This window comes from Bombus pascuorum, chromosome 4 (assembly GCF_905332965.1).
Source record: "Bombus pascuorum chromosome 4, iyBomPasc1.1, whole genome shotgun sequence".
Classification (NCBI taxonomy): Eukaryota; Metazoa; Arthropoda; class Insecta; order Hymenoptera; family Apidae; genus Bombus; species Bombus pascuorum.
Genome location: NC_083491.1, coordinates 18098052 through 18110905, shown reverse-complemented (window position 1 = coordinate 18110905; position 12854 = coordinate 18098052). Strand labels below are relative to the sequence as shown.

At 30.7% G+C, this 12854-nt stretch overlaps 1 protein-coding gene across 2 annotated transcripts; it reads right to left on the bottom strand.

Moving 5' to 3' along the window:
- Window positions 1-2556: 2556 nt before the first annotated feature.
- Window positions 2557-8648, bottom strand: LOC132905946 (protein yellow). 2 transcript variants are annotated; one of them, XM_060957717.1, is made up of 6 exons: window positions 8290-8648; window positions 5504-5825; window positions 4867-5279; window positions 4402-4579; window positions 4083-4294; window positions 2557-3335 (listed from the first exon to the last, which is right to left on the bottom strand). In XM_060957717.1, exons 2-6 carry the CDS (start codon window positions 5775-5777, stop codon window positions 3030-3032), a joined length of 1383 nt encoding a protein of 460 aa, XP_060813700.1. In that variant the 5' UTR covers window positions 5778-5825; window positions 8290-8648; the 3' UTR covers window positions 2557-3029. The 2 variants fall into 2 exon arrangements, with proteins under 2 accessions (XP_060813700.1, XP_060813699.1); XM_060957716.1 differs by having other exon boundaries at window positions 5504-5792.
- Window positions 8649-12854: the final 4206 nt, after the last annotated feature.

Here is a 12854-nt window from a genome sequence, read left to right as displayed (position 1 = left end):
TCCCTGGTTCCCAAGTTCACCAGATATCACTTTAACAAATTTTTACTTGCGGTTAACCGTAAAAGAAAAAGTTTACCAAGCACAAATTAATACGCGTCGGCAGTTAATGCAAATGATTCTTATCGTATTTGCAACAGTTAAGAGAATGAACAAACAATTAGTAATGCAATAGATTCTATTTTCCGTAGATGCTAGTCTTCGTATTCGCAATAACGGATTACATTTTGAAATGGAATTATAACGTCAATCGATATTATACATTTTATTCGTACGTGATATCGAACAAGAAATCAGTCCGTTGTTATTTCGTATTTTTGTTAAAACTTTTTAACAAAGTATATAAGAGCCTACATCTATACAACATTGTTTCTTATATTTGCTTGTATAGTCTTGTAAAGAACTAGGACACCCTGTATCCATTTCTATGTAAAAATATTACCGGTGATATATACATACGTACATATTATGAATTTAGACATTTTGACCGCTTTCGGAGTAACGGAATATTAATTTTATCAAACTATAGCATAAAGTAATGACAAATTAGTAATGTGTTATTAGTAATTAGTCTTCTCGCGCAGTCGACCAATTGTAAACTTAAATCATCTATTATCATTACCGTTGGAAAGTCGTTTAATATCAAAAATTTTCCTATCAGTTTAAGAAAATCTTCCTTATCTGACTCATAAAAACTAGAAGATGAAGGTATAAGAACCTTACATTTATGCCATAATTTTATAATTAAATAACATGAAGTATACGCTATTAAAAATAAATGATCACATACTTTGGAGTTGTATGTTATAAAATGTGCGATATCTTCCAATAAAAACGAGATTAGATAGAAGTTTAAAGTCAAAATTACTAGTATACCACACAGATTTTTTAAAACAGGATTGGTTTTTAACCAGTCGGAATTTTTCCATAATCAATCAATGAAGTAGTAAACTATACATATGTTTATTTGATATGTGGTAGTTTATGAACACAAAAAATAATATTATCTACACTGAACTGATAATCATAAGCTTATCCAAAACTCTCATTGTGTTCTGCCACAACCAGATTTTTCCATTCAATTAATTGGTATTAAAATGATGATAGTAATCTTGTCCTATGGAACTTATTAGTAAGAAAAATTAATTGATGTCAACGTTGTAGCAATTTAAAATTCACATGGAATATATTTAATAGAATACATAAACGATTTATAACGGATTCATAAGCGACGGAAATACGTACCGTAACAATTTTGTCAATGTAAATCATCCTATTGTACTTACAATGATAAAATATAATTACTATTATATAATTTTTCTCTTTATATTAGAATGTGAGGGATGAACAGCAAATATAAAAAGGAAGAAATTATCTAAAATATTTAAACGTGTTGCCTTCGTGTTTCTATTATGTAAATAATAAGAAAAAACAAAATAAATATTTACGTTTCATTTTTTACTTCCTTTTACTTATCTACCATTTACTTGCGAGTGGTACTCGGTATACATTATATTCAGGTATGTTTTCTCATTTTTGTCTCCCTTCTCATAATCATATGAATATCAATTCCTAAGAACAATGAAATGTTTACAATAGAACTTCGTTTACTTGAACTTATCGAGGGATAAACAAGTTATATAATTGATGGAGTTCATATAATAAGAGCTCACCAATTATGTATTATTTTTCATTCACATAATAGAAGTTCACGTTCAGATAAATGAATTCGATAAGCAAAAGTTCAGTTAATCGGGCATCAATTAAAATTTCGTTCAGATAAGTGGACTTCATATAAATTAAATTCTACTGTATATTAAATATATCATATCGTGCATAGTTTGATAAATAATGAAAAGATTATACGATGAACTTCGTTATTGAAGATATAGAATATAATTGTAAATCGTAGTTTAATTCACATGAACTACATTTTATTTACACTAGCAATAACAGTAAAGTCATTGTATCTATATTTGTATTTGCATTTATGTTTATATTTATAATAATTATAATAATTCTTTCTTTTTACATTAAATATAGCGATATATTTAAATTACTGTCAATTGTAACTCTTTCCTCTCTTACAAAATTAAGTCATAAATTGCATCCATAATTAATGCATGTACCATTTCATTAATATCAAATAAGTCTTTGAATTCTAATTATTTACGTTTCAGATGCCAATTACCAATTAGGGTTTTTTAATTCTATAATAATTCAGACTTTCTTAAAATTTTCTATTTTTATGAGCATAAACATTGTTAAATATCGAATTTTACAAAATATATATCCGAATCTTTTCAACTGCACATAACAGATTGTACAGAACGAAGCACATAAACGTTTTTCGAACGTCTGTTAGCTCTATTTATAACAAATTTCTACACGAACTTTTGACGATATAGTTTAGTAACTCCATAAAACAGCAGCTGTTCAAATTACATTTTTTTGTTTCCAGTAGTTGTAAAATATGGTATAGTAATGTTCCATCCATGAGTTTTCTTATTATTTCTAAATTCTAATTATTACTGAGAACATAGATAATATAACTAATAATACTATGTGATCAGTCGTGTATTTTATAAACTTCAATATTTAAGTACTACAATCAAGACCTCCAAAAATATTTATATGCAATTCAAATATAACAAGGAAAAACTTGTATGTTGTAGATAAGTTATTTAAGTAATTATAGGAAATATCAATATTTCAAAATTCAAGATGATGCGTAAATTATAAATAAAATAGCTCTTTCTGCAAGAATGCGTACGAAACGTTACATTAAGGTACATATATTACACAAGAAACTCAATCATATACGACATTTGCAGAAATCGATTATATCATAATACAGAGAAAACCAAGCATAACATTCATTTATTTATTACTTAACCCGTTACCTAAGCATCTCGTTTCAATCTCTTCCTGTTCGTATATAAGCATCGATATTTTTCGAAATTCGAATTCTCGATATTTCGAGAAATGCTCCATAAATTGTTAGAGTTATTAAAAATGATACAATTATATTCTCAGACAAATATTCTCACAAAAATTGTTATAACGATAATCAGTATAGAAGTCAATTCAGAATTGTGAACGTAACCGGAATTCTCGGCCATTTTTGGATGTTTAGGATACACTGTCTGTACTTCTGTCATAGAATCGTGCGGATTGTTTGTAGTCGAAGATGGATTCATCGAACAAACAGTTCCTTTTATAGCCTCTTTAACCGAACCCGTAACGATTCTAAAATTATAATCTTCAGGATCCAGGCGAGAGTACATAAAAGTAGGCAAACGATCCGAGAGTATCCAAATATTCCCATTTCGATCAATCTAAAATTAACAGGAAGTAAATTAAAAAACGGTATTTAAATGGGTTAGCTTATGATTCAGTACCGAAAAAGATAAAACAAATATAATAGAATTTGATGTATTCGAAATTATAGGGACACGCGATTATTTGAATAAGAAAATCTTTGGATAGTGGAACACTCTCTATCTTAAGCTATTTATAAGTATTTTTTTAATACTAAAGGGAAATAAATATCTGTCTCAATAAATTTTTCTTTCTCAGAACGCAGGTTAAGAATACATAAAATATTATTGATAATAATTTTGCATAATGTTATTAATAAAAAATATAGTATAATTTGAAAGAGATGAAAAGGATAACAAAAATATAGTGGGCTAAATCACTTTGTTTTAAAGTTTTGTTTTAAACCTATTCAAAGATAGAACTGATCTTTAAACACAAGTCTAATTATATATAAATTTATTTATATATAAATTTTTTTAAACAAATTTCAAGTTCAGTTGCGTGCTTACTCGTATATTCAGTCTGTTCAACTTGTGTCGCTATAAAAATAATTCATATCAACATATGGCGAGTAAAAGAATCGAGAAAGAGCAAGAGAATAGACATTCGTAGATAAGTCATAAATTACAGTATCGCAGTTACGTTTCTGAAAAGTTGGCGTTTCCAACACGCATGTAGCTCAAAGTTAATTGTACATACATACATATATGTATACATATATATAAAATTCCAGTCTCGATATGGAAAGTAATAAAAGTATTTACCTTTAAATCGTTGGGAAAAACCATTGTGACGTTATCTACATAAATAAAATCTTGTTGCTCGATTGTGAACGTATTTTGAGGTTTCCAGCACGCAATAGCATTCAAAACAGCTAATGCATAAAACAGAACTCCGGTGTCTGGATCTAAAAAGCTCACGCTACTTTGACCATTATGTCCGCGAGATCCTAAGGCATGAAATTCATGGAAGTTGTCTGAAACCCATAAAAATCGAATTATAATTAACATCGTAAATATAACGTGTAACTATAGATGTAATTAACTACGTCTGTCCTGACTGAAATTACAAACTTTTAATTACCTGGAGAAGTGGCACGTTCAGGATCTCTTAGTAACTTAGTACTAACTGAAAATTCCATGGTGCTAGAAAGTGGATGGAAATACATTACACTATAGCCATCGTTAGTTGGTGCAAGACCCATACCGAAGAGACCATCGGTCCATTGGAACGAAATTCCCGATACATTGAATTCTTCAGCCTTAAAAGTTACAATGTTAAAAAAATAAGGGGAATGTACATGATAAATTGGATCAAATTTTTTCCTATGATTCCTATCTTCCGAAATGCCAAGATTATTTAGAATTTGTTAATGGGAGGAATCGGAGATATCGAAGTAATAATTCTAATTACGCATCTCCGTCTATATGAAAAAAACAAGTATGACATATATCTAGTAATAGTTAACAGGTAGAGAAAGATAGATAAGAACTTCATCTTATTCGGGAAAATAATATTAGATATTTAACGTTAATAAAAGATACTAACTTGAGAATCTGGTTGAAAGAAATGATGTTTAAGAAGCCACGAATTTTCCGACTTCCACGAATAAACAACGAGTCCAGGACCACCTAAGTCAGCCAGATAAGCAAATGTATCTTCGCAAGAATAATCTTCGACGGCGATATTTGCAAAAAGAGAGTCAGGTGTTTTTTGATCTTCCGGAATAATAAATTTTCGGAGTAAACGATCGTCTGTTAAATCGTAAATGAGTAATGCTGGTGGAGCTTGCTGTTCTGGACTATCCAAAATATCAGTAAATCCTGTATCAAGAACCCATAGTCTTTCGCAGCGATCTGCACGAATTCGAAACGTTGAAATGATCTCTGGGACGTTTCCAGCTCGATATTGATGCGCCTCCCAAGAAGGATACGGGATCAAACTAGGAGACTCGCGTGTATCTAAAATTATTATTTTACGTAATCGAAAACATAAGATAAACAAAGCAATAAGCATATTTCCTTAAAGAATAATCTATTTATACTGCTGCCTGTAATAGGATACTTCAGAGTTAGAGTCATTTAATGACTAGACGATTTTTATAGTTTTAAAGTCATTTTGCTAAGCCCTATTCACTAAAGCTTAACATCTGTGTAATATACATTTATTCATCGATGGTAATTACCGTTAATGTAAAAGTAATTCAAACTAGCAACTACACCACGTCTCCATCTTGGCACAGTGACGAAGATCCTAGTATTTGTAATCTCAAGGCCAAGGGGAAGATTATCTTCCTGCTTGTATTCTGGGAATAGAAGTTCGGTATCGTTACTTGGCCATTCATACTCAAGCTGTTTCCATTGATAGGCCACGCGAAGTTTATCACTGGCTACAACCATTATCCAAAAATAACTCTGAAGTAGTGCGTTGAAAAGAGGTAGAGTCGATTTCCTTCGCATTTTGATTTCCTGATTCTGTAATTAGAATAGACTTTTGCCGCGTTGACACTACAAATTAGCATTACGATAGAATTAATGAATACCGCATGTAAATTATCAGAATTATAATTGCAAATTTTTGTTATATGTAAAGTACCATCGTATAGATGGAAGAAGTATTACCGATCTAACATCGCAATTAGAACCGTATGCGTTTCACAAAAGTATTTACATTCAATCTCGGCTACTAAAACTTCTTATTGATTAATATACAGAATGTTTCACTTTTTTCGGTCAAATTTTATGTTTGTATATACAGCACGAGTTTTACCTAATGTTATCGAAGACTATTACGAAACTAAATTACACCATTTGACATCCTTCTTTCTTTTCTTTTCCATTTCTTAAATCACGTGTACATATTTACTAAGATTTCGAACATAAATATATTTAATTGGAGCATACTAATATGTACGTAATGCTTTTCACAAGTAAAACATTCCTCAAAATTGAACGGCCCAGAAATTTGTCTGTAATTCTTTGAACGGGAGTCTAATTTGTCATGGAATTTATGCACATATATATATTTATACTATTGATAATAAACTATACATTGATGCAACAATATGACAGAAGTATAAGAGAATATTACAACACAATCGTGTAAATCGGAAACAACATTGTGAACAATATTATACGATAAAAAAATAAAAGTGAACGATAAAGTATTACATGAATGTTAATTACATTGCTGATAGCTACTGATATCAGAATCAGAATGCTATAATAATCAAAATGTGCCGCAATAGAAAACAAATATTTACGAAAAAAAAAAAATAGATCTTCAGTACGAAGAATTGTATTTATAACCATAGAAGTTGAATAAAGCTATCAAAAAATGAAATTAATTTCTTGTACCTTCAACAAAATGAATATCCAGAGCGATATATCGAAGTTACCATATATATTATTTCAAAATCTTCGTAATAGATCTAATATATTAGTAACTTTTAAACAAAATTATGAAATAAAATGTGTTTCTTCGAAAACTTTCCGGCAGACACATATAAATGTCTGGTTTGATTTCCTCCAACTTTCATTGCTATTTATCTGGATTAATATTTAAATACTTGATTAATAGGCACTTGATTGAGTATTTAAGTAGTCATTCTATAATAAATGAGGAAGAAATATATGTAATAGGTTTATTTCTATGAGTAAACTTCATCTTTCTTGAAATATTTAGGAAATTTGATATATATAACTACACGCATACTACGGATATTAGGAAAATTAACAATATGACACTAACAACCAGAACTTACATCTTTAATGCAATCATACTTTCTATCGTACAAGCCAAATAATCACACGGTAGTAAAGTGGGTCAACAAACTGACTACATTTACCGTGAGTTAGAAAATTTTCACAGTTTTAGGTACTTCTATAATGTAATTCTATACATTTTTAGTACAATTTACCTAAATATATACTCTATTGTAATTGATACTAAACTAAATTTGAAAAACTAAATTTTCTGCTAACCATAATCTCTAATAATGCATTGAGCATTGGAAGTAAATGAAAAATTAGAAATCATATAAAGAAGTAAGGAAGCTACATTTACGCGTTGTAAACTTTAAATATTATAATTTTTTCAAAATTATTCTTTGTTAGTTAACTTTATAAATGTACAAATCGTTTCTTTCAAACATGTTTTCTCCATTTTTCTAATACCGATAAAATTACTCGACAGTATCGAATGCTTAATTTATTTAAAAGATTGTTATTTTTTGGAGAATATTTAGCGGGTAAGTAACAAACGCGGATCTAATATATTTTTCTGTATTTTCAATATTACTGTCATATAAATTTAAATTTTCGAACGAAATCGTTAATTTTGACATCCTGCGTATACAAAATCGTGATCTACATATTTTCAATGAACAGTCTCGGTTTAAATAGTTGGAAAAACAGAAAAGTTTACTTATATACAGTCCAGTTCCTAAGGTCTTTGAACTTCAAGGCATGTTCTATTTTAACAAAACTAATGTTCATGTAAATTATGAATTTAACATCGTTTGTGACGTTTAATAAAATCATTACTATATCACAATGCTATACTATTTTTAGCACTTAAATATTAAGTTGAGTGATATTTCTATATATCTTTGTTTGGAAGCAAAAATATGATAATATAAATATACTAAGTATCATAAAGATGTTTTAAGTGTCAATGTAAATTTGATAGAGATGTCAAGTTTTTACAAGAAATATAGTACAAATTGTTCCAATAAGACACTCGGCAGAGTGAAATTAAAAATGTGATACTTTAAACTGTCAATTAGTCTGTTACGCAAGTATCTGTTATTCGCAAAAAGTTTAACGTTCGAATGTTTTTTCAAGAAAAATTTTTACTGTACTTAAATAGTCGCAATTTTTTGCCAAAATTATCAACAACAAAGCATTATTAATCAATCACTGTTTTCTTTTTCTTATACACGTTAATTGTTCACATTGTTCATTTATTTACCGTTTCCCTGTCGTTCCAGTTGAGAAATGTCGCGACAGACTGAAACACGCAAAGTACTATCGCGTCGACAACACGCGACAAACTAACATAAGGATTCGTCCGAGAAATGAAAGAGACGTTCTCCCGCAGTACCGTTTCGATGCCGTTCAAAGCTTGCCGATTATTCATCCGCTGGACAAACTTGTTAAAATACCACGATTCGTCGTCGTTCTCCGCTAATCCATTACGTAGCTATATAGTAAAAAAGAACAATAACTCAACTTAAGTAAACTGTAGGAAAGTGTCCGGTAGCCGTTCATTCGTTTCACTATGTGGATCATACTTATGTAAGTTTGCAAATCGAGAAGCGCCTATAGTCGTAAAAATATATATTACACCAAGAAATACAATTTATAAAAAAAGAAATTTAGCTATTATTATCGCTAACCAAGATTTTATCCTCTAATAAATTATTTTTTACATTTTCAATGCGAAACAAATTTATATTAAAAATTATAACGAGAACCTCGTTACTGACACAGTGATGACGAATAATCAGAATATAATTGACGATAGAATGTAATTTTCCTATATCTCATTTTAAATACATACTTCAACTCGAAATGTGTAATTTGAGAATAATCTTAATATCTTACAAATTATAAGAAGTATTTTAACTAAATATTGCTTATTCTTTAGAAAATCATACAAGAGAATTACATGTATTTAAATATTGTTTCAATGAAAAAGTAATGAAAAATAGCATGCTTTCTACTTTCTCGAACAACAATACTTCAGGTGCAGAATTGCAACTTGAAATGGATTATTTAGTATTATCAACTCAAGAAACATTGTACAACTTACCTTTTGTGCCTTTTTAAGACGTTCCACTTTCCATGCGTTTCACTTCTTCCAATTTTTTTTTAGAGAAGATTTAAGGAAATTTATTTCGAAATACTTTCGATATATTTCGTTGTAACACATATAAACACAAAATTTTTTTTAGATCGACTTTATAACAGTAATTCAAACATAATTTACTAAACGGTGATGTCTTTTCTAAATATATCTATCAATTAAAAAGAGTTATATAAATAAATGAATAAATAGAGAAATTTTTAATAAAGAAAGGAACTGATAAACCTAAAAGTCTGTATCGCGTCAGCTAAGAATAATAAGAAAATATTACGAAAGTGAATAGAAAATACGACATGGCAGATTTCTCATAAGGTAACAAAACAAAGGGGAGAAAAGTAATATAAAATGAAATACGAAGTGTGAAATAAAACTTAATTGTAAACTGATTTATCGCTAAGTTAGTTAGTTCACTTCCCTTTGACGTAAATTCCAAGTGAAAGTTGTTAGAACGGCTGAACTGAAGATTGTATGCAAAGCATTTTCGTAGACAATTGCTCTTCTCCGTGAGACTTCTCTGTTATTTATGTTTTGATCAAGCATCGATTAATGTACCCACGACGTAATATGGTTTACACACGTTCATGTGTTTCCTAATTACGTTGCTGGTCAAACTCTGTAATTCTACAACTGCATCCTTTGATGAAAGAATGTGATGACGATAATAACACCAATTATACTACATTGAAACAACCAGGAAGGGAGTATATGAAAAATTAAGTCGAAGATAGAACAAAATCTTTTTAATGATGAAAATAGGCTTTTACTTCTTAACTCTTCTATAAAATTTAACTTCTATAAGATTACTGGTGAAGAATCTATAACGATCGAAACAATTTCGCTAATTAGAAAATTCGTTATATCATTAGACACAACTATGGCTCCTGCACACTCACACAACATGCATTTTTATAGCCTTTAAATAATGCACTCGCTCTCTAACGCTGGTACTCGATTCCTCTTAACAGGTTTGACTAGGCATCGTGCTGAGCGAGCAGTTGCGCGATTTCGAGGTCGATCGAATGCTCCCTATTATACAGCTTGCTTTCACTTTCACGATCGCTTACACCGTAGATGGTTTTACATGACAACACGGAATATGCAACGATATTATGCCCTTTTAACACAAACATTGAAGATAATTTTCTAATGCCATTTTCTTCATCTGTTGTCACTTTCTATACTACTTTTGTCATTTCAACAGTTTTCAGTTCACAAGATGTAGCATGTACTCTACAGGTAATTTTCAGTTGAAAAGAAAATCACGTATACTATACATTTTTCTTATATAGCAAAAGCTTATCCATGTAGCATGTCAAATCCACGTAGCTCGATTAATCAAGTAGTTTGGAAATTCTACACGACTGACAACTTTCATTATTTTTCTATTTATACAAATTCGCAAATTTCATTGGAACCGAAAATTTTGATAGGTTCTCTGTACAAGTCAATGGATAAAATATAAAGTAAATTATTAAAGTTAAAAAATTAAAGTCCTAATCTACAACTCTCGAATATTATCGCTGTTTATTTCTATATTAGAATATCCCAGAACATGGATACTGATGTACATTTACACAATCCAAATATGTCCACAGATATATGTAAACAACTGCTATTTGCAGTTGCAAACTTGAACGAAACTATCACTTTATACTTCTTAATACTGCAAGCCCTTAAGGTAAGGTGTTCGTTACTAGATTGAAAAATATAAAAGAAAAGGTACGCGTTACCACGATTAATATCATCGACTTCTTAGTTTGCTCAGTGTGCCATATAATTCTTACTACGAAAGAAACGAAGAATCATAACTGTAAACCTGGTTTCACACACCAGATATGCGTATCGCGATACGTACATATGAATATACATGTACACCGATGGAAACGTTCACACGACGATTCTCCTGAGATGCAATATCGCGATACTCATTTCGTGTATCTTGGCAACGATACTTTTCGTACGAGAGCGGCAGACAAAACATCGCTATATATGATATATCACGATACACGTATCTCTCTGTAAAACCGGTCTAAAAGCAATTTAGCAAATTTGTGAAAACTTTTTGAAGAGTAACAAAAAGTACGATGATCTCATTCGTGATACCGCGCGATCATTATGTTATCAAACAATTATCATTTATTGATTATTTCAACGAGATACAGGTGTACGTATCACCTATTGCTCTCTATAGTCCTTTGACAACAATTCTCCATTCTACTCAGGCGCAGTCAGCTGAAAACAACAAGGCTGTAGAAGAGTAGAAACTACTGCTAATTTCTGTAAGCGGTCCGTGCAGGAATAAAGTGCAACCTAAAATTCGATTTCGATAATTGCATCGTACAAATCGTATAGTGATAAACAAATTTCAAAGTAAACAAATACAAATAGATTCAAATAATAATCAACTGAATCGCAGATTTAACCTAATTTTCTATAAATTGCGGTTCAACTGAATTTTGTATCGTGTAAAAAAGACTTATACACTGTCACTTGACCATCAAATCCTCATACAATAAACTACTTAATGAAAAGACAAAATCTAGAAACGATAGATACACACAGAAAATATAAGGAAATTATATTATGGTGAAGTGGAAGGTCGGTAATTCTAATATCGTTTTAAAGGTAGCACTTAATTTCCGGTGCTTCGAGCCGCTCTATAAAGATATTAGAATGACAAAGAGCCACCGTGTTACCGGTTCTTCGAGCAAAGCGATCCCCACGAGCGAATCGTGCATCCGCTGTCACCAAGTGGAAAGACATTATTAGCGTAAAAAGGAACAGGATGATGAAGGATTCTTGCGCAACGTAAGATACAGGTGTATCGATATACACACAGAGCCAGCTAAGCATTCTACGAACGATCGAATTGTTGAACGAGAAAAAAAGAAAGGCACCGACTTTTATACCGCTTCGAGCAGCATTTGAAACGTTCCAGAGTAAATTATTACATTACAAGTGTCGCCTCGATTGGCGAAATTCTGAAGGCTACTTGACGAAAATAATAAATTTGAAATAATAATAATAATAATGATGATGATGATGATGATGATGATGATGATGATGATGATGATAATAATAATAACAACAGTAACAACAACGACGACAATAATAATAAAACAAAATAAAGGTCAGGAACGAAAAAGTTTTATTCGCAAAAAGCTTCGGAAGAATTTTCTCGTTCCAACATTTCGAACGATCGAGTCAGTTAACACGATTTACCCACGACTCATTATCGATTACAATTGATATTGTTTCTCGGTCCAGCCACGCGTCCACGCAGCCAAGGTTATGATAGTTCCCAATCTATTTTATCTCTAATTTATCAATTGCATTTTGCAAACTAAACTTTACTTTCGAACAAGTGGTCGGTCGTTTAAAGAAATATGATCGACGTAACGTATATAGGATTAACTATAGATTCAACGGCAAAATATTGAATAACATACAGAAAAATATTTCAAAATTCTAATTAATATAATTGGGAATAAAACAAGTACCTCGACTTTAGGACGGTAGGTCCAAACAATCGCCTGCCTTCAGGCAAGGGACCGATAAGGTCCAACAGCGGTCAGAGCTGTGATTGGTTGAAACAATATGTGGCTATCGCCCGCCATTCTGGGACAAAATTTATCAATGTACCTCTTCTATCATTTTTATCTTTTTAC

Excerpts from the sequence above, each read along its gene's own strand:
- LOC132905946 (XM_060957716.1), bottom strand. The coding sequence starts at position 8,457 with ATGAATAATCGGCAAGCTTTGAACGGCATCGAAACGGTACTGCGGGAG. Across the intron at positions 5,793-8,289 it reads ACTGGAACGACAGGGAAACG|AATCAGGAAATCAAAATGCG; the intron begins GTAAATAAATGA and ends TTCTAATTACAG. Across the intron at positions 4,580-4,866 it reads TCTTTCAACCAGATTCTCAA|GCTGAAGAATTCAATGTATC; the intron begins GTTAGTATCTTT and ends GTAACTTTTAAG.